Raw genomic sequence first — 22,634 nt, forward strand, 5'->3', positions numbered from 1 at the left:
GAAAACGTTATGTAAACATTAATTTAATAATGTAATATAATATATGATCATTTTAACACTGAGACCCTGTCACTGCTTTTACTTTTTACATTTTCATATCATTTTGTTGACTTTTTTTGCGGTATTTCTACTTTGCATTAAGTTAAAGATTTGAATACTTGAATACTTCGCTGCCTAGAGCAAACCATGTGTTCAAACTAAAATCCAGCCCCAGGCAGTGTTTCTGTTAACAGTTAACAAACTGGTTATTGTAATATTTACTTTTCTTTATGTTTAAGCAATTGAGTCTTTGCTCTCTCTTGCCTCTGTATGTAATATGAGTAGTGTTTTGTCAGTATCAGTGTCACCCATCTTAATACTTGACAAAGTATGACTTCATTCAATGTAGTTATGTACTTGAACATTGTCAGATGTATTTGAGCATGGTTCAGTTTTTATTGTTTCATGTAACACAGTGGTGTTTGACAAATATTACAAGGTAAACTTAAAACAAAGCACTGTACTTCACGTTCAAGCAGTCTGTGGATAATCTTCAAAAATTATGATGCTGCAGATTAAATCATAAGGATTATATTGGTTGAAAGTACCCTGCAGCACTACTAAATGAGTGTAAACAGCTGCTGCAAAAAAATCCAAATCTTTTTTTTTTTTTTTTTTATCAACTCTATCAGTTCACATTTGAAGATCAACAACTCAAGATGAAACGATTTTTTCAGTTCATTCAAATGAAGACTCAATGAAAAAAAAATTCTGAGACAAAGATGTAAAATCTGTATTAAGCTTAATTTATCTCCCAGCTATTCATTCACCTGTTCCAGTAAATATAACAAAGTCAGGATGGAAACTTGAATATAAGACTTAATGTGACCTGAAACAGTAAATAATTGGCAAAACAAAAAAAATACATCAGGCTGGAAATATTTAGCAATAGCACTTTATTGAACACAAACAACCCTAAGCCACAATACTGAATGACAAGACCAATTGGCTGCAGCAAACATTTTATAAAATAGATTCAGGTTTAATGTCACTAAATTGTTTTTTTTTTCTTTTAACGTCAGAAAGACAGATGCAGGTTTTTCCAAAACAGTGAATGATCTTTTACATATTTAACATTTTTGTAACAAATTATCATTCACATGTTCACACGAAGGAATAACAAGGCAAAGTGCTTTCAGGATTGCATTGTCGAAAAAACAAAACAGAAGAATGAATGGCTTGAGGTTTATGTGAGAGAGAGTGGGATGGTGGGTGACGGGGGAGTAGGGCCGGTCCTGTCCTGGAGAAGGCATGGGGGCAAGGGGGGGTTGAGGAAGGTGGGATGGTAGGTAGTTGGAGGGGGGAGGGGCCTGGTCAGAAAACCTCAAACCTTTCACCTTGTCCTGTACCCCTTGTAGTCAAACTGAATGTAAAATGTCGGGGCAGTGTGGAGACAGAAGACTATGTAGCAGAATTTGGTTCGGAGTGGACAGATGGATTCGAAGGCATACGGCTCGAGGGGCTCAAACTCACCCTCGTACAGAATTACAAATCCACCTTACTATCTTTCTCGTGGCAGCCTGTGGTACCTGTGGTATCATTACAACTGCAGGGCAATCGATGGCTGACTCAGAATGAAGCTGTAAACGCTGAAATAGTGTACACTATAGGGCTAGACAGGGAAGTATATGCACAAAAGGAAACCAAAGAAATACATGATGTTAAAAAAAAAAAAAAGCCAATGCATGGTTATTCATTTTCTAGAAGATGATTCCTCTGACCATTCGCCACTGAATGTTAAAGGGGATAGACTATCATCATAATCTGCATCATAACATTGTCTGGCTTCACATTCCAGTGGTATTTTGTCGTATAAATGCTTCTCATAAATATTTTTTTTCAACGTCAAATAGACATATACACATACAGCACAACCAAGCACACTTTTTTTTTTTTTATGTATAACTACCATTGCTTATGATAAATCTATATTCCCGTACTGTGATACACTTTTTTTTTTTTTCAAAGTCAGAACAGGTGGAGACAAACAATACTCAAGGCTGCAAAACAAGGAGGTAGGAGAAATGCTACTGAAAAAACAGCAAGTGATGCTAACATGATCGTTCACTGAAATAATCGTGAGATACACCAGGCGTCGGCTCGACTTCGTGAACCATGCTAGTGCCGACAGCTGCTATTCCAGTCAATGTTACAGGAACGGCATGTAACAATGTTAACGTTAGGTTTTCACCTTTATTTTGTAAAGCAATGTGGATTATTGACTAGACCATCGTATTGTATGATGTCCCACAAAAATCTCAAAATTGTACCTGCAGGTTTCCCAATAGCTCCTGATGCAGACTGGGGTAGCAGCTGTTTCCTAACTGAAGAAATCTTAGAGGCCCACTTGGCCGTAGAAAAAAATTTAAATCGTGTCTTAACCCTATATTCCCAGACTGGTCATGTTTTAAATTGGCTAATTTCAACAGAGTAATTTCATTGGTCCTGTTGTCATCACAGGTCTAGAGACCACGCTGCTGGTGATGGCATTGACTCCTTTACACACAGTAGAGTAGTATATTTGCAGATTTGTAAATGAGGTAATCAGCGTTAGGCTAAATAGGGAACCCTGTCATTGACACACATGCCCACTTCATTCACCAGCAAAGCAAAAAAGATTTCCTCAATCAGCGGGACAGGACTGTGGAAAATGAAATCAACTTTGGAATGTTGGGTGGACAAGCCAACTTTTTTTTTTTTTATTTTTTATTTATCTATTTTTCTGTGAAGGTGCACTGTGAAACTATTTGATTGTAACTCATCACATGCCCTGATTCAGAGTCCTTCCACTCATGATAAGGGCTCCTTTGTATTTCCCCAGATAAGCCACTCAAAGTAAAACAGGCAACCCAGATCTATCATCTTTTTTTTTTCCTTTTTTTCTTTTTTTTTTAAATTTGCAATGAATTAAGGCTGCCTCAGCGGCAGATCAATGCCTGCTTTAAGTCCAGTTGTGAGAGGATTGTTAATAGCTTGTGAGTTGCAATGAGGTGGCAACATCTACAGTGAAGCGGACTAAACATAAAAACATGAAATAAGGGACTACCACTACTAAAAATGCCACAGAACATGCAGTATACATCCTTTCCTACAGTAGGCTATTCCTAATAGCACATTCAAGGGGGCTCCTAATGGGCAAATTCTCTGATATGGCTCTGCTTTAGAGTTATTAAGCTTGGTGTGAGACTACTTCCATCGAGGGCTCACAGAAGGAGCAAGTCGATAAGGTGCTCCATCAGAAGATTGCTGCCTTATTTCACCTGCACAAATACTTTGTGTCATTCAGTTCAACAGGTTCAACAGTAAACACTGGAAAGTGTTTTGAACATTTGTTTTCCTCTGTGTAAATACATTTCCCCCCCCCCAACCCCAAGACGCATCTTCTGCTGGTGAAAACAAACGGCACTTTCAAGGGGAATGTTTCTCTAAAACCACAATCACAGGACCTCCAAGTAACAAATTCTGAAAACACACAGGCTATACAGTAGATAGAAATCTCATGAGTATCTTAACTGTACAAGCGTTAGGCTACACGCTGAAAAGGGAGGGACACGGAAGAACCCTTAATGCTCAACATTGAAAACAAATATAAGGCATTTCATATTTCCTTTTATCCGCATACATCACTGACAGCAGGTCTAAATATTTTTGAGAAAACATTTCATTCAAGGAGGAAGAGGATGCATATACACATCTACACATGCAAATGAACAGGTCTACCGGCTATAAACCAGAAGTCCAAACTACAATACCATCAAAGTCCATCCATAAGAAAAAAAAACAAAAAACAAACAAAAAACAAAACCAAAAAAAAAAAACAAAAACAAAAAAAGAAAACGCACCTACTCAAATTTATCGGTCAACTTGTGCACGGTCCTTTCTCCGAGCAGGCAGCTTTTAAAGTCGGATATTGATCACAGTTTTAAGAATGGAATATCACACACTTCACTGTCAAATGCCACCTCTCTGAATACAAACAAGAGGACCGCTTGAAATCCTTCATTTGCTACAGACGAGTGACTTTTGGTGTTAACAAAAAGGGCATATTAAATAAATTTTTTTTTTTTCCCCCCAACGAGGAAGCAACGATAAACAAAAGGTTATTGCACTTTTATCTTTTGTCTATTTCAAACGAGGTCAGCTTGAGAGAAGATGATTCATGCCTCAATTCTGTAGTAAGACAACAAATGTTACGTCACTTCTATAGTATGATCACACTGTTATTAATTAACACTGCACACAGCTACTACTGCAACCCTACTTGTAGTCGGTCTACCCTAAAGAACACAAAACAACCTCCACAATCAATTCGCAACACAGCCACAACAAACAGTTTTCCTAAACTGGATCTTGAATGCAGGTACAGCATCATTTCACGACTCGGTTAGTATTGTGAAGTCATAATCATCGATGAGCTGAGTAGAACAATCAGAAGCAGCTCTGAAAAATCTAGACAATGGTCTTTCTACAGTTAATGTGTTACTGACAATCAAACCTCATGTTTTCTGCACTCAAGAGGAGTCGGGTGTTTGTTTCCCCCCTCATGTCTTTGCCTAAAGTTGGGTCTATAGGCTCCGTCTTTCCTTGGTGTTGCGAGGGCCAACTGAGCCCCGAGGTGCCTTCTTTGGATTTGTGCTTTCGTACAATTGATCTCCATCCACTCAATGTCTGATGTGCCCTAAATTGCATCAGTAATATGCAATTTATTCTGCCACCCAAAGTGAGCACTCAAATCTCTGGAAATGCATCACAAAATCCAGACTAATACAGAAGGAGTTATTCAGGTGTTATGTTTTTTTTTTTTTTTTTTTTTTTTTTAAATAACTCAGATCACATAGGGTTGAGATAATCATACTCAGTGGGTGTATGAGCCTATCTACTGTAGTCGTGTATGTTCAGTGTAATTTCTTTTTTCCCATTATAAGGCTTCTGGGAAATACAAATGGAAGACCGTACCTTTCGGTAGTAACAAATAAAAGGCACCATGCCACCACTGTGCTCGATATTACACAGGTCTTATTGGTGGGGGGGAGAGAAACTTAATAACCAAGTGTTCAGGCAGGGAAAGTGGTCAAACTAGCATTAGTCATACAGTAAAATTGTATTGTTTTTGTCTTATAGAGGTAAAGTTTTATAGCTACCTTCATTTCCTTCCCTACATTAGACTGTACCCTTCACCCTATATGACTTGCACCAGATAACAGACTCATCTGTTGGTTGTAATGAAGAGAAACATGTTCCAACAGGGTTACTATGCTTTTCTGTTCTTTAAAAAAAAAAAAAAAAAAAAAAAAGGGTCTTGTGCATGTTTAGGTTTGACATGCATATATTGAAAAGTTACTCACACACACACACACACTATAAGAGAAATCTACATGACTGGCATCAGGAAAAAGCAATAAGAAATCACAGAGGATTAATGTCAGCGTCGTCGCACAAAAGATCACTGATGAGGTAAAACTGCAGGTCCAATAAAAAGTACAAGGTGCAGTTGGCTGCCCCCTTTGTAAGGTAGGAAACATGAGACATCTGCCGACACTAATCTAACACTTTCGCTTAGATACACCTCTGATTTAGGCTGGTTTAAGCAGAATTACACTACCCACGACAAGATGGATCACAAAATTTTAACTCTTTGTTAGCATAGCTGTACAAGCGTTTTTCCTTTTTCCATCTGACTTTTTTTTTGTTGGTTTTTTTTTTTGTTTTTTTTGAGGTACACCACTTTTATCCCCAGTGTCATTTGGCTGTGGATAACAGAGAAGCCAAAGTTGATTGTTTACGAGTGAATTCTGAATTCATTCATTCACAGTGGCAAATATGGCGATATCCTAACCTCTCAGAACAATCTCTGCACCATGGCAACCTTGAGCTATGTGCTACCTCAATTGATTTGTGTGCTTCTCGACACCCACGGATGTCTGTAAGACCAGAATTAGCCAAAAAAATCTCCTTTTTTTTTCTCTTTTCTTTAGCAATCCAACCAAGTAGCATAACTCTACAGGTGATGCAACTTATCAGGTACTGCCAGGTATCGTTTCCATTTTCAGCTTTTAAGGCAAAAGGCTCAACAGTGGATCAGAGAGTTGAATTGAAATTTGCCATTTACTTCAAGTAAGAACCGAGACATCCATTGAGGCAAATCAATTCTATACTGTATATACCATGCTTTTTTTTGGACATCAAAAACTTTTTTTTTTTTCCTGGTAACACACACATTATAAACCATCTTGTTAAACAAACACACAACCTAGGGATTGCTTTGCCAATACCAAAGGGACTAACCATATTCTCCAAAAAAAATGTCCAATTATAAAATAGACTTCTACCAACACCAAATTTTAACAGAATACTTGCATTTAAGTACTAATATCCCATGCAAATATTTATATAGTTTTTCTTTGACTAATATAATTGGTGAGAAGACATGCAGCTCCAAACACAAAAACTGTAATAATCCTGCCTACTTCTGAATAAGTTACTGACCAAGTAAATATGATTTATGTCTAAAGGCAAATAAAGGTTTCTATGGCACTAAATGGGTGTAGCTTAGGTGCATTTTTGTCAAATATAGGCTATTTACGAGTATGTGTGATCATATCTACTGTAGACCTTGTCCCTCTTGTGTTACTGTACTGTAAGGCAATCTCAATGGAATGGATGAACATGAATGTTAACGTCATCTGAACTCTTGTCCTCTGTTTGCCTTGTAGGCTACGCTCCACACAAATCTATGTATAGAGAAAGAAGAGTGATATTACACAACAGCAGGCCTATACTCCAACAATAATGCCAAAAGAAAAACCCCTATCCAGACCCTCAATGCAGGAAGACTACTACACATACTGTATAATATGTAGAGAATTAGGTTATTACATGCTACCTGTATAATCATATCTACGCAAGACAAATGAAGAGCAACAGTTTAAAGTCGGGAGAAAGCAAATTGTCCTGCTCTAAACTGACCCTACATTCATTTCAGTCAGAAAATTCATGGCTCAGATTTGATGGTCAGACTGTAAACTGCTTCAACATATGCATAAATCCATTGCTGCTTTACTAAGAGGTTTCCCCCTCTCGACATGTTTTGGCAAACAGGCCTTATTTGTGACCAAAGATTATAACATCTAACCCGCATTTAAATCTTCCATTGGCATTTATGCTATGATTTACTGAATTGGCCTAAATTGATGGCAGTGCAATATTTGTGCTGCACACTATTACACACACGCTCTATTGCTACAACTGGACCTTTCATTGCTTTCTGACTCCAAATATATTGTATATGCTCCATTTGTTTAATCGTTAACTATATCAAAGTTGTGATCTAGCTCCATGCACAATCACTCAGTTATCACTGGTACACACAAATAAAATAAAATTTAAAAAAAGAAAAGAAAAGAAAAAAAGCATGTATAAGAATACTGTGATACAACAAAAGGATTCAGTTACAACTTGTATAGTTGCAAGGGGCAATGGCTCCATTTACTGGTCAGATCAGGACATCACAAGAGAAAGAAATCCCTGCCTGAACAGACTGGTCTGACAGCACCTACAGATGGCAGAGAGAGTATGTAGAGTATTTAGAGGAGCCTGCCTGAGGTGTCTGTTGAATCACTGGACTGACTTTAAGTGACTTAGGCCAGAGTCTGTACTATTAACAGTAGGCTGGGTAATGTAACCTTGTCACTTTGTTGGGCCAGCTGCCCAGAGATAGATGACACAAAAAAAGTCAGTGGGCAGTGGACACTGTCCCAAAGTGCTCAGACACTTTTTTTTTTGTTTTTTTTTGTTTTTAAATAATGCATTGTTAGAGTACAATTTTTGTTGCAGCCTTTACTTGTCTTTTGCAACCCTACCTTCCTGTATTCAGCAGCAACACACATGCATGTAAACATAAGTACATACATTACATCTGCTCTTTTGCACACTTAGAACCTGAATGTACTAAAGTGCGTGCTTGACTATTTAATTAAGTGCTGTGGGATTAGGGTTACAAAGGAATTAAATTATGGAACATCCCATCAAATAATGTAGACATAATCATCCTGCTGAGATCTGATTGGTTTCATAAATTCTGCCCGCTGCTTTAGCACAGATCCTGAGATTACAAAAAAAAAATATGTACCTATCCCTAATATTAACAATAATGAAAATTATTAATTGATCAAAAGACCGGGGGGGGGGGTCCACCAATTAGTTCCATTTCATTTCAGTCAAGTTATGGAAGCCAACTGAACTGCCAACTACAAATCTACGGCACTAACTGAGAAATCACTGCTTTGAAATGGACTTGATGTCAGTTTTTAGTAAAGTCAAGTAAAATATGATAACGTGAAACACTTTGCGCAGGGGTATATAACAACATAGCCTAGTCTAGGTCCTCATCTCTCATCCAGTCAACTAATGTGTGCAATTGTGCCACTTCATTACCAGTGGATATGAAGTTATCACGCCAATGAAAACAATCTTACTCAGTGTAATTTAACCACCAGCAGATGGTTTTTAAAAAAAAAAAAAAAATTAAAAAAAAAAGACGACAAAATAGCATAGATATCACATCTAAAAGTCACAAACAGCTCTAGTGGTCCGATACAATCATCTTTAGTATGCTTAGTACCAGAAATGGGATGAGGAGACAACAAAATGAACACCAAAAAAGCACATATTTGGATTTCTGCTATTCCTGAAATCTAAACAACAGGTATTGGCCTAAGCAAAGATCCCTCTCCTTTTCCTCTTAGCCCTATTTGCTTCTATGAGGGATATCAACTCCCTGGTTGTTGATAATGCCGCCGCATATAGATATGCCAGGCGCAGTTTTTCCACTAGATACTACGGTGCAACTGTGGTTCAAATGTTGCTGCTATCAAATGGGTGGAAAGATAATCAGTCTCAGGGCTCGTCATACTCTGTCATTACGCAATCCAACTGAAATGATGTGTTACGGAAGGCATGGGTCAAAAGGCATTTCATGAGATGCCATAAAGGCAGTCCAGTGCATTTTTGTTGACACTGACAGTAAAATGCCCGGCACACAGAGCCATTCGTTTAGTCTTTAGGTAATTTTTCATGAAATAATTTAAAAAAAAAACAAAAAGAAAGAAAGATAAATCAAAAACACATTCCAGGGAAACAAAAGCCCTTGTGACAGTGATTGTCTATTCAATAACGTTAAACAAAAAAAGGCCAAAAGAAAAATATTGCTTGAAAACTGCCCAATAAAAATAGCAGACAACACTCTTATCTTTCAGTTCTAATTATTGATCAGAGTTGACCACCGAGAAGTTGAGATATAAGCTATTAGATGTTTAAGACTAGTTCACCAGCTCCGAGGAATACTCGAAATACTGCTGACGGCCGGCTCAACTTCAGAAACACAATAGAACCAAAAAAAAAAAAAAAAAAAAAAGAAGTCATTAGTGCCTAAAAACCAAAACTGATTGCTCTCTTTCAATAATTAGGCCATTCGAAGTCTGAAATCTTTTCCAAAAAACACTGTTAAAGAGATGGGAAATAAATTGAAATGGCTTGTTCATTTATGTGCTCAGATATATGATGCTTTGATGAGGTGTTGTTGGCAGATATTACTAGTAAAGCCTTCATCTAGAAATAAACAAGGCCTCAGTCAGTCACTATCCTACAGTAGTTCTCCAGTCCTACAAAAAGAGAACATTAGGCCTACGGACCCTGGGTGAAGATGAAGCAGCTGCTAAACGAGTTGACGAGGTATATCAAGATCTATTGTCTTTCTCTATACAGTACAGTTCATCTCAAATAAATAATTTATAGCCATAGTAGTGTTGATCAACTTTGGTCATAACTTATATGCTTAGAAACATTCTAGCTTAACAAACACTTATTTAGCATCTTTAAAACATGAAGTCAGCATTAAGAACAAATTGATGTTACAATGCTGACCCGAACATGGCTCTCCTTTGGAAGGAGACGTGCTAATGTATTCAGCAGCATTACCAAATTATCTTAAAATGCCAAACAATTCTAGGCTGTACGTTTAAAGTACACTATGGAATTAACATCTTTGTGACCCTTTTCCAAATTTCAGATTGTACTGTAGTACACAAGCATTGCACTCTTAAGCAAAATTTTGTTTTTCCCTTGTGTGGTTCCTTCATAAAAATCTAGGCTAACGGACAATTAAAAACAAAGAAAAATCTAAATAATAGAAAGAAAAAAATAATCAAAAATCAAACAAAGAAACTCTTTGATCATTCTTTTGGGAAGGCTGTATGTTCCTCTACAAGGTCACCACAACTGATTAAACATGATATGACTTTTATATTGAATGATATGAAGAGAAAGACAGTCGAGGATACAGATTTCCATGCTCTTAGATGTTGGTTATATAATTATGTCGACATGGTTTTAAAGGGTTAAATGATTGCGAGATGGCCAGATTGCTAGTGTTTGTTTTGGATGCCACACTTCATCTGTGTGACCTTGTAGAGCAATCTGCCTCTACGTATTAAGCACTACTAGGAGATGGAGGAATGGGATCTAATTGCATATTAGGTTTGACTGCACCTCAAGAGAAGACCAAACACTCACGCACACACAGACGCACAAACACATACATACACAGAGAACAGACATGTGGGTGGGTGCTCTCCTGGTCCTCTGGGCCATGTTAAAGGGAGTCACCCCCTGGTGGTGATGATGGTGATAGCAGCTGACTGAGGGGAGGGGGGCACGTGACCTCACTCAGACAGACACCCATCCAGGCCAACCGGTGCACCGTGACGGTCTTTGACGTAGCCGTTGTGGAGGCCGTTGCTGGGCAGGGGGGCGCAGGCGGCGGTGATGCCGCAGTGCTTCAGCAAGTTGAGACCCGGGGAGGGGGAGACAGTGGGAGAGGAGCAGGAGCAGGAGGAAGGGTCCCGCTGGGGGAAAGGCTTCATGGTAGAGAGGATCAGAGCCAGGCAGTCAGCCACATCCTTGTTGGGAGCACAGGCCAGAGCTGGGGTGTGGCCTGATTGACAGCGACACATTCACATTAGTGCACATCCACGGCTGAACACCACGTGAATCAGATAAACTTTCTAAAGCTGCTCCAACCAGTGGATCAAACGACTGTGTGTAATGTCAAAGGTGTGACTCGTAGCGATGAATCCACAGAGAATTATCACCTGACTCTGATGATTCAGTGAGTCCTACAGTGTTTTCATGGCTTTAAAGCATTTATGTGGTTTTACAGCTCATAACTTTCTTGTTTTGCTTCACTCTCTTCACTCATTAGTGTCATTCTAAGCAGCAGCAGGCAACCGAGCTCTGAATCTGCATCACACTCAACAACACAGACAAAGTTAGCTACTAGCTGGTGAACATAGTGGAGCATTTAGCAGCTAAAGAGCCAAATGTTGAACTCAGGAGTTGGTAGAGCATTGGGCTTGTTTTCACAGCTTGTTTGTTGCTCCCAAGAAGCAAAAAAAAAAAAAAAAAAAAAAAAAAATCTATTGATGCAGGTTTCGTAAGCATGCTCAGGTTTTTGCATATTTAACCCATTTAATAGAAATAAAACTCCAACATCTGAGAGTTTAGGGGCAACCAAGCAGCACCACACTCACAAGATCCAGTGTCAGAAAATCTAATTCACAAGCATAAAGAAGACCTGGATATTGTAAAGAGGGTAATATATAAATTTAATTTGATTGATTAAAGGTTTTTATTTAGTTCTTCTACAACTCCAGCCTATGACCTCAAAACCTCAGATGACTCTGTGAAACATGTGTGTTCAATTTCTACCTCCACACATTAACACAAATTTGATATAAGATTTACATTGAACAGGCTGTCTAATAACAGATAAAGTGCTGACAGAGTTCAGGAGTGCCTCACCTTCCTCATCCACAGCCAGCACAGTGGCTCCTCTACTCAGCAGTGCCTGCACCACCGTAGCCAGGCCATTACGTGCTGCAAGATGGAGGGGCCTGGAGGAGAGCAAGGGAAAGGCTGAGAAACAGCTGACAGACCAACGAATCACCAACTAATTTACAACAGTAACATTAGCACATGTAAAGAATACTGTAGACTTTCATTAAGGATCCAGTCTCAGAGAACTGGTTACACAAAAAATGTGTCACAATAAAACATGGCATAAATTATCAAAATATTTATACCTTATTATAAAGACTAAAACAAAGAAAGTATTTGAAGGCTATTGGTGCTTTTGCTAAAATGTTAAAATGAACTTGAAAATGTTATAAGATTCTCACATTTGCAGAGCACTGTTGGTAGCGTTTATGAGAGTGGGACTGTGGATCTCTCCCAGAATCAGCAGGGCACACATCTCATGAGCCTGAGGGACAAGACAGAAACATAGTGAAACGAGAACTACCACATTGCAGTTGTATGCATCCACCAACCAGTCAAGCTGCAGGAAATATGGCCACAATCTGAGTTACAGCACTGAAAACGTGTTTTTTCAGAATATCATGATGTCACAGTTGATCTGTGACCATTTGGATATAAAATCTCATCACTTCTTCATTTTTATCCTATTAGACATTTGTGTTAAATTGTGTCATAACTAGTGGATGAGTTGTTGAGTTATGACAGTAACCTTGAACCTTTGTACTAAATTTGAAGAAATTCCCTCAAAGGGTTTATGAGATATCATGTTCACAGCATTGTTGTGACTGAATGTTTTATTAAAGAGAAACTTGACTTGCTTCAACGCTCTGATTCCTGATAATGGTGGTAATGCTCGGCAAACTGCAGTGGAGCTTTGACTGTCTTGTGGACAATTGTGTTGTGTACCTTGCTGCAGGCCAGGTGCAGGGCAGTGTTCCTGTTCTCATCCAGCAGCGTTAGGTCAGCCTTGGCCCGGTGCAGGAGGATGGCTGGACAACACAAAGACACAAAGACATTCATTTCCTGCGACTACAGATGTCCTGATGTGGCAGTTATTGTCAGAGGAGACGCACAGCAGACCTATTGAAGCCTGGAGTCTGGCATACAGTTATGTATTGTTTAAAACTTGTTCTTAATAATAATAATAATAATAATAATACCACATGAATAACAGGTGCGACTTACCCACGGTACCACTGTGTCCCTTGTCAGCAGCTACCATCAAAGCAGAGCGTCCACTTTTGTCCACTGCATTGATCTCTGCCCCATGGCGAAGCACCAGCTGAAGTCCTGCGACATCCTCAGCAAATGCAGCAGCATGCAGTGGGGTCCTACAGGCACACACACAGACAGTTCAACCAATTACTGTACAATCAGTGTGGGCAGTGGCAGACTTTCAGTACAAAGCTCAGGGAAACAGGAGCAGGTAACAGTACTAACTCCATACCTCTAGTATATACCTCCCAATTTCTTTGGGATCCTTATTTAAATGATTTCTTTCAGAGTCATAATTGTTCCAAAAATAATCTAGTTTTGTTTCGCAGCCTCACCTTCCTTTGGCATCTCTGGTGTTAATCATGTGGACCCCAGCAGATTCCAGCAGCCTCTCTGCAGCACCGCTATAGCCATTCATCCTACAAGAAAGACAGCTGGGTTAATGGAGTGCTGGTTTTATCTTAACCTGCCTAATGGGTGTTTTTTTTTTTAGTAAAAAGTAATTAGTTTTGACACACTGAGACACAAGATGAGCACTTATTCTTAGTTAATACTCACAGAGCACAGTGCAGGGGAGTGAAAGGGTTTCCCTCTTCATGGATAAATGTTTTAAATTCAAGTAAAACCTCCAAACAGTCTTCATGCCCTGAGAACAAACACACTTTATTATATTACAGTCAACGGATGTGGCAGTGATAAACTGTGACATTTGGGTTTGGGGATTAGGCATTTAAAGTTGATCAAACTGAGCAAACCTTTGTAAGCAGCCCAGTGTAATGGGGTGTATTGTTTGTTGTCCAGCAGTTTATCTTGTGGGTCTGTTGCCATGGCGGCCTGCACCAGACTGGCCAGGATTTCTGTGTGGCCTCTGGATGCAGCGTAGTGCAGCGGTGTCCTACCCTGGGTGTCCCGACACAGTGCAGAAGCTTTGTGCTCCAGCAGGGCTGTCACACAGTCGTCATGGCCCAACACCGCCTGAACAAAGACCAGCAAGGTTTGATGAGACAAACTCACACCGATTTTAACAAAGAGAAACCTGTGTATAACCTAAATCTCTTCATATTTCTTTGTTATATATTCAACTCCTGGATCACAGCAGCATTAATAGATCTAGGTTACTGTGCTGAACACAGACTGAGTTACAAGATTAAGGAAGTGAATACATTAATTGGAATTTGTTTTAACCGATGACTAAGGTGAGTTGCTATCCAAGACAAGGACAATTAGCATGCCTTGGAAACTGTTGCTCTAATCCCTGAGACACCCTAATGGGTGGTGCTACTGGACATTGAAAAAAATAAGCTTTAGATATCTCCAGTTTAACTACATTATCTAATATATTATATTTGGAAGTATAAATGGAGGACAATTTGGTTATCTGTTGTAATTGTCATTTGTGTTGTAAATGACCTTTACCGAACAAACCAACCTTTGCGCTTCACCCACTACTTAGACTTGAATACAATATGTAGCCGTGCACAATGTCTGACTTACCCCTCTGTGCAAAGCTGTGCTGCCCCTCTTGTCCTTTGCATCTGGCAAGGCACCCTTCTCCAACAGGAAGTGGACACAGTCGGTGTGACCTCCCAGAACAGCTAGCATCAGAGGGGTCCTGGAGGTGACAGAAATAATTAAAAAGTGGATTTTCACTGTATGCTCACTGGCCAAATTAGCTTTTGGCATTTAACTTTTTTTTCAAAGCTGAATGTACAAACTGAAGCCACAACACGAAACAAGACACAAAGAAAAACAACTCACTGGCCAAATTTGTCTGCAACGTTGGTGAGATCCCCCTCCTCCCCATAATCAATCATCATGCGCAGGCAGTCTGAGTGACCGTTGGCAGCTGGTACGAAACAAAGCACAGGTTTACAATTTTAAAAATAGACGTGTATGTTCTTATTGGAACACAACTGCTTATTCACAGTGGTAACAATCAGTAACAACTGTAATATCATGAAACCAGCCGTATACCTGCAACATGAATTGGAGTCCACATGAGGCGGTTGTCATTGAGGAGACAGGAGGCCCCCTGAGCCAAGAGCACCTCGACGCAGCGGGCGTAGCCTTTCTGGGCGGCCAAGTACAGCACAGAACGGCCTGCAGCATCCTGCATGTCCACATAGGCTGCAGTCTCAGTCAGCACACGCAGCGCCTGCCAGTGGCCCTTATCAGCCTGCGGGAGCACACAGGAAGTCAGTCACAACTTTGCATTTAGTCAAGATTAAGAAGCCAATTACAGTCGATGTCAGCCAAAGAGCTGAGTGTCGAAAACTTACAGCAAGATGCAGCGGGCTGACTGGAATACTGCTCTCTATATCTCCTAGTGCATTAAAGGACATCTCCAGGAGCTAAACAGAAATACATACATTTCATTTACTAAGGAAAAAGGATAATTTTCAGTGATCTTGTGTCTTTAATATGTTGTATATATTCCTAATTTAGCCACATTAAAAGTAAACAAGCCAATTTGTTTGGTCTATAAAACATAAGGAAACGGTGAGTCCCGTCATCCCCATGGTTGTCATCAAATATCTTGTTTTATGCAACCAACAGTCCAAAGTGCAAAGATATAATGTAAATAACTGCATCATAGTTAACCATTATGCAAATTCACACATTTACAGAGCTAAAACTAGAGACGTTTTACTTGAAAGTGTCTTAAACAACTCTTCCAGTATCAAAATAGTTGACACTAATTGATTAATTGACTAATTGCTGAGTTAAGTCGTGAAGTGATCTCAGATTAAACAGAAGAACGCACCAGCTCCAGGTTTTGTTTGTTGCCATGGTAAGCTGCATAGTGAACAGCACTGTAACCCTTTGAGTTGACCATCGATGGATCAGCACCATTGTCCAAAAGATGCTCCAAGCAGCTGATATAAAAAGACAGGAGACAAAACATAGACAGGGGGATTTAGAAAAGCAGCATTTAACTCAACAGCCTTTAGGCACAAATGTTTTCCCACAAACAAACAAAATTTTAAAATGTAATCACATTGGTCATGGGCAGATGCAGGGGGGGGGCATTATAAAAAAAGTATGAATAAACTCACAAGTACGACTCCTTCGCCTCATCTTCATCATTCTGATGGTTCCCAGAAAAATGACGATCAACTCTGGAGAAGACAAGAAATTCTGTGATTCTTGAGGTCATTACAACATACACTGTAAAGCTGCCCATTCCTGGGTGTATTGTACAGGCAGTTACTTTGCTATCTAAGACAGCATTTGAGCTTTTTTTTTTTTCATACTGAGCTCAGAAGAGAATGTGATTTGACTATGAACCCTGACATTCAGAACATTAAAAATAAAATGAAAAATAAAGCCAAGAAACAAAGTTTTGTTTTTTTTTTGTTTGTCAGCCAATTCTGTTCTGGAAACAACAGCTGACTTTCTGCCAGACATTGAACAGACTCTGTTGGCTTGCGTTGCTTCTCCAGTTTCCAAAAACAGTACAGACAGTCACAAGTTTTCCAACCTGCTGAAGGCTTGGGAGGCAGCAGAGTAGTGCAGGGGAGTACAGCCTGTCTGGTCAGGCTCGTTGACCTCAGCGCCAGCGCTCACCAGGGTCACAGTGCACTGGTACCTCCCATTAGCAGCCGCATAGTGCAACGGTGTCCTAAAGGGACGATGCAGGGAGAGAGAGGATGCAGGGGGAGAGAGAATACAGTCACTTGGAATGGCACTAAACGAGCAAATATGCAAACACAGACATCTAATAAGGATGAGAACTCACCTTCCCATTATATCCCTCTTGTTTAAGTCGGTACCGCTACTTAAGAGCAAGTTCAGACATTCAACATTTCTGTAGAGACAGATGACCAGGACAGGAAATTAAATTGGAGCAACAGACAACATGTGATGATGAACATTTTAGGTCAATTTGATATTCCAGTGCCACAGCAGACTGTGCGTCTTACCCTCCAGAGGCAGCAGCGTGTAGACAGGTCCTCCCAAAGTTGTCAGGGGTGTTTATGTCAAACCCAGCTGATAGTACATGCTCCTTACTCATAGATGAAACTATACTATACAGCTGACCTGTACGGTAGTAAAGAAAAAGCCGGCGGTAAAAAGCCATGTCAAAGTGCACATTAAAAAATAGAGAAGCAGATTAAACTAAACTACAGATTAAACAATCAGAGTCCTGGAACAAACCTGAGGAGAGTAACTTGCGACAACAGTCTGAAAACCCGTACAGCACAGCTAAGTGCAAGGGGAACATTCCATGGATCCCACGTCTGGAAGAGCAAAAAAGACACAGAACAAAACATTAGAACCTGAATACTCAATATTACAACTCAAACGCTGTTCAAAACTGTTCTATAGCACGAGACTCATACATTAATGCTTCTTTGTATTAAAGGCTTAGTGTGTTTTTACAACCTCATGACACTATTATTCGCATCAGTAATTCCACTTAAGGCTTTTCCGATACCTGGCCGTGTCTGCTCCGTTGGTCATTAGAGTGCTGATCAGCAGTTCATGGCCGTACTTAGCAGCAACGTGGAGAGGAGTATTGCCATACTTATCCACACAATCAATTTCCCCACCTGATGGAAAGAAGGGAGGAGGGAATGTATTAAAGAGCCATTAGGAGCAGAGAAAAGCCTGCACATATTCTCACAGATCAGTCAAACAGCACAGTCATTGTTACCGTTTTGGATGAGGATCTGAGAGCGTGTGAAGCGTCCATGAATGGCTGCCATGTGCAGGGGGCTCTTCCCTTCTTTGCTCTGTAAAGAAAAAAAAAAACAGAATAAAAATCTGATTGTTTCACCTTAGATAGTAGTTCAAAGATGAGTGCAACAGGTGAAATAACATTTTTTCTGGTATGAGACTTTCGTCAGCAGGCTTCAGAAAACTGCTGCAACAGAGAATGAGGCTGATTTGACAGCTCTCCATCTCATTTTACAATTTAGAGTAATGTGGTACAAAGATTATTATCATGCACGTTACATGTGTTTACACTTTCTGTGCAATGTAGTAGGTGTTTTCATTCTTGTTGGCATGTCCTCATTTAGACAGTTCAACACAATAACAATTCTGAAACCGAGACCAAAACCGCAATAGACCCCACCCCGCCCCATCTTGCTGCCACCACTGCAGGTGCAGCCTTTTGAGCTCTCATGAAGTTACTAATGTAGGAAATCAAAACTTTCATTTCACAGTTGCCTGTGTAACACGTATAAAACTCCAAATCATTATTCTATTTAAAGTTAGGACAAGTTGTATGTTTTGTAAATGTTACGCAGTACACCCATTTAATTGTCTTCCAACTGCGTGTGTCAAGTGACTATTTTGGTCCAATCAAGATCAAGTGATTGAGAGATCATACCTGCAATAAAATCTAGGCTAGTTTGATTAGCTCACGATGGATTGTAACAACGAGACTGCTGCCCCCCCGGGAACATTAAAGCAGCAGTGTTGAAGAATCGTTACATCTCTACTAAATAAATTACAACAAAAACACCAAACTACACTGTTTGCATTTTTTCTGAGAGAGTGTTATTTGAATTGGGGAAGACAACATCATTTTTAAGGTCTATGTAGGCTGCAAATAGTAATGAATTTATATGAATCCTTCCATTAATTATGACATTTCCTTTCTCATGCTCTGCCTTTTCACACATAGCACGGCAATGTTGTCACTTCTGGCAACTAAATGCATGGATGAGAACTTCTCCACCCCTGCACAAGTGTTTCTATAGGCAGGAATAGAAAGTGTACTATCTTTATCTTTCTCTTTCTCCATGTCCACCCCCATATGTTGACATCACTACGTTGGACCACAGCTAGAATCCAAACACACACACATTTCCCTAAACCTCTACTTTAAAATCTGGTGTAAAAAGCAACCTATGTATAAATGCACTTCAACTTTGACAATGAGTTGACTGCAATACCACTTTAATTTTAATAAATTTTGAGTGAACTGAAAATATAAGAACCACAAAATTACATGATTATTAATAATCAATAGAGCCAATTGTCCAGTCATTTCCATTTGAGAAACTCCAGCTAGTGTCATACCTGCTGGTTGACATCTGCCCCATTGTTGACCAGCAACTCCAGACAGAGGGCACCGTTGGTGGAGACGGCAGCCAGGTGCAGAGGGGTGTAGCCGCACTTGTTGGGCTGGTTAACATTAGCTCCGTGGTTCACCAGCTCTGTAGCCACAGCCTCCTGCCCCATGTAGCAAGCCACATGGAGCGCAGTGTTTCCAAAGCTATTGGGCTCATCAATCTGACGGCAAAACACAAATGTGACACAAGATCAGATTAAACATAAAACCTGAAAAGAAGGATTGCCAGTAATAAGAGTTCTTTTATCAGATTTCAGCTGCCGATGATAAAAGACTATTGGATACATTATATTTTGTCAGACATTTACTTACACAAACAATAGAAAACAAAATCTCTCACCTCCGCCCCCATCCTCAGTAGGTACTTTACAATTTCGATGTGACCGCTTGCAGCAGCTGCATGGAGAGGTGTGTAGCCTTGCTTATCCTTGCAGCTCTTGTCAGCACTGCGGGACACCAGCAACTTCACAATCTCCACATGCCCTATGGGAAACACAAAAGAGCAGAAAACATGGTCAGGATCACAGATTGTGTCTTCAGGGCCTGCCCATGTTGTTGCTCTTCATTTGAGTAACACTGGCCATGAACAATAGGAGTCTTTGCTGCTATTTGACAATGAAAATGTGCTGCGTATCGCCGGCAAGAAAACGAAACTATCTTACCCAAGTAGGCAGCACAATGGATAGGTTGTCTCTCCTTCTTGTCGATGGCACTCAGGTTGGCCCCTTTGTTCAGCAACAGCTTCACCATCTGTCAGACAATTAAATTCATAAAATAGCCGATGAACCACTCTCAAGCACTAGTTAAGAAAATCTCAAAAAGGAAAGCAAACAACTCAAATCTCACCTCCTGGAACCCACTCTGAGCCGAGTGGTGCAAGGCAGTCCTGCCTGTGCGATCTGCCATGTTCAGGTTGCTCAGCTGGGTTAGCAGGGCCTCTGCGCAGCGTGTGGCACGGTTGGCAGCAGCCACATGCAGTGGCGTCTGCCAGAACTTGTCTCGTGCATTTGCCTCTGCTCCGCGCCTCAGCAGCAGACCCACTGCCCTCTGGGGAGAAGGAAGCAATTACAAGAGCTTAAAGCATATATCATATCTGCAGTTTGCTGCATTTCCTTCAGTCAGTGCAATACTTTGGTGCATAGATCCAAATGAGTTCTTTAATCACTGTGGATGAACATATAATAGAATTAAAGGATGATGTCATCCGCCTAAGAGATGATTAGCCTCTTTGAAATAGCAAAAGGATATGAGTTTGATGCTTACTTCATTCCTGGAAGCAGCCGCTCTGTGCAAAGGGGTCAACCATATATGGTCTTTAGCATTTACACTGGCACCTGGCAGACAAACAAAAAACAATTTTTACGGGGTCACATAGATGTTGCAGGTGAAGAGTAATGCACAATAATTTGCACAGTGAGGATATCAGTCGTGGTGACAAAAGATGAAGTGTGCACCATACTCCAGAAACACAGAGGGAGCAAACATCAGCAACGCATGCAGCTCACTCACCTGATTCAATGAGGAGGTCCATTATATGGACGTCACCCACACAGGCAGCAGCATGAAGTGGCGTACGGCGCTCTTGGTCCTGTGGGATCAGCACAGGTAAATCAAGTGGGAAATGACGTTTAATGCTCATGCTCAACTGGTATTTCGGGGGCCCAAGTCCTTCATGGTCTGAACCCGTTTTTGCATTGCAGCAACATGTACTTCACACTTACCAGTGCATTGACATCCTCCTTTTTGTGCAATAACAGTTGAACTTCTTCAGCATTACGATTGAAGATGGCCTGGACCAGAGGAGGCTGCAAGACAGAAATAGCAAGTGAAGTTATCACTACGCTATCTTTGCATGAGATTACGTTAACGTTGATCCGAAGCGACGACTCGGATTGTGCCCATCACACTACACGGCTCCTGAGCGGGTCAAATCTTAATCAAATCCACCAACTATTGAGTAAAATTGTTAAATATGCTATCGTGATATGTAAATATTGTATTTAATGCTTTAACTGTAAGCAACCGAGTGTGATTCTTGGTTCCTTCCAGGAAATACTCGGAGCCCTGGCTGAGGCCTACAGGCCCTTTTCTCAGCACTTACGTCAGCTAGCCAAACGGCTTTAGCTAGCTCCCCCTGCTACAGCCCCGGAGCACGGCCTACACAAGAGCGGCAACAGCCTGGGCATCAACGTATGAACGCCCAGCATCGCTAATCACCAGGAATTATATCGATATAATGCCGACATCCACTTGAAGGAACATGCAGCATCAATACGCGGCAGAGGAAAACAAGTCGTTCAGCGAATAAGACGGAGTATACTGCGCACAAGAGCAAGTCTTTCCCAGCAAATAGACTGCGCCACAGCACGAACACGGAGCGCTCTCTGGCAGCGTACCTGGTCTGCAATGTTGAGTACTCCCATCTCCCAAACTCAGCCAGGACGGAGCTCCTTCATGAGGATAAAACTTCGAGGTATACTGCGGTGCGCTACTGTGTCCACTTTTCAGACTACACCCATAGCTGGTTGCAAACAGAAATGCGGTCTTGATCTGTCACTGTTGTTGTCTGTATCCGATGTCTGGTCTGACGATGCTGGCTACGACCGTGCTGGTCCGCCTACAGGCGTGGCGGTCCGCTGGCGGCTTTCTCCGGGGAAATGGCGTCGCCATGTGGCAGAGAACAGAAAAGCTGCGCCTAAAGACACCAGAGGAGAAGATGAAGGGCATCAGTTGTCTGCGAGGTTAAGTTTGGGGTTTCAGAAGCATTGAAGCTATATTAACAACTGTTCATATAAGACAGGCAGGAGGCCTATAGTAGCACCACGCAAAATCCTGGGTTCACTTCATATCCCCTGCAAAAATACAAAAGCAGCAGAGAAGGAAATTCAAAAACATGGGAAATAGTCTGGATCTTCCCCAAAGGTTAACCCTGTAATGCCTGGCCCCTGAAATAATGGAAACATTAACCTTTATTTGGCCCTTTCACAAAATTTGAAAAAAAAAAAATTACAAAAAATTATTTGCATATAGGTTTTTCCAAATTTTATACACGATTTTACTGCATACTAAAATGCAAAAAAAAAAAGTAATTATAACTTGCTTCAACATGTTGTTCATGTTAGAATATTACTAAAAATTTCAAAGAAAATGTCACTGGAAAATCGTAAAAATCGCAATTTTCTTGACCTTGATCCAGTGAGTTGGGAACTATCTGAAGGCGGCCAACCTGGATCGTCCCATGAACTGTGTTTGAGTTGTAGTGATAAAGGTATCAACCAGGGGTTGGAAGACAAGTGTCAGATTGGATACAAGCGGGTTTTGAGTGAGGTTTTTACCATAAAGTGATGCAATAGGTCTCAGAAATGCTTGTATCAAATTTGATGCATTTGACATTATAGGGTGAATGGGTTCTTCCCTGACCCCT

General features: G+C 40.5%; 1 protein-coding gene across 1 annotated transcript; it reads right to left on the reverse strand.

The window, feature by feature from the left end:
• Window positions 1–918: 918 nt before the first annotated feature.
• On the reverse strand, window positions 919–22,217 carry ankrd52a (ankyrin repeat domain 52a). The gene is made up of 28 exons (XM_071477167.1): window positions 21,607–22,217; window positions 20,932–21,015; window positions 20,720–20,798; window positions 20,474–20,544; window positions 20,057–20,257; window positions 19,873–19,960; window positions 19,551–19,693; window positions 19,159–19,371; window positions 17,783–17,861; window positions 17,564–17,678; window positions 17,284–17,366; window positions 17,049–17,166; window positions 16,865–16,933; window positions 16,607–16,747; window positions 16,182–16,244; window positions 15,890–16,001; window positions 15,405–15,476; window positions 15,100–15,301; window positions 14,884–14,971; window positions 14,620–14,737; window positions 13,881–14,100; window positions 13,684–13,771; window positions 13,461–13,544; window positions 13,096–13,241; window positions 12,817–12,899; window positions 12,273–12,355; window positions 11,896–11,987; window positions 919–11,029 (listed from the first exon to the last, which is right to left on the reverse strand). Exons 1-28 carry the CDS (start codon window positions 21,631–21,633, stop codon window positions 10,758–10,760), a joined length of 3,234 nt encoding a protein of 1,077 aa, XP_071333268.1. The 5' UTR covers window positions 21,634–22,217; the 3' UTR covers window positions 919–10,757.
• Window positions 22,218–22,634: the final 417 nt, after the last annotated feature.

The sequence above is a fragment of the Trachinotus anak genome, unplaced genomic scaffold (assembly GCF_046630095.1).
Source record: "Trachinotus anak isolate AG129_WGS33_773 ecotype Australia unplaced genomic scaffold, CSIRO_AGI_Tana_v1 ptg000004l, whole genome shotgun sequence".
Taxonomy (NCBI): domain Eukaryota; kingdom Metazoa; phylum Chordata; class Actinopteri; order Carangiformes; family Carangidae; genus Trachinotus; species Trachinotus anak.

Excerpts from the sequence above, each read along its gene's own strand:
- ankrd52a (XM_071477167.1), bottom strand. The coding sequence starts at position 21,633 with ATGGGAGTACTCAACATTGCAGACCAG. Across the intron at positions 14,738-14,883 it reads GTTGCAGACAAATTTGGCCA|GACCCCTCTGATGCTAGCTG; the intron begins GTGAGTTGTTTT and ends TGTCACCTCCAG. Across the intron at positions 13,772-13,880 it reads ACACTGGGCTGCTTACAAAG|GGCATGAAGACTGTTTGGAG; the intron begins GTTTGCTCAGTT and ends GTTTGTTCTCAG.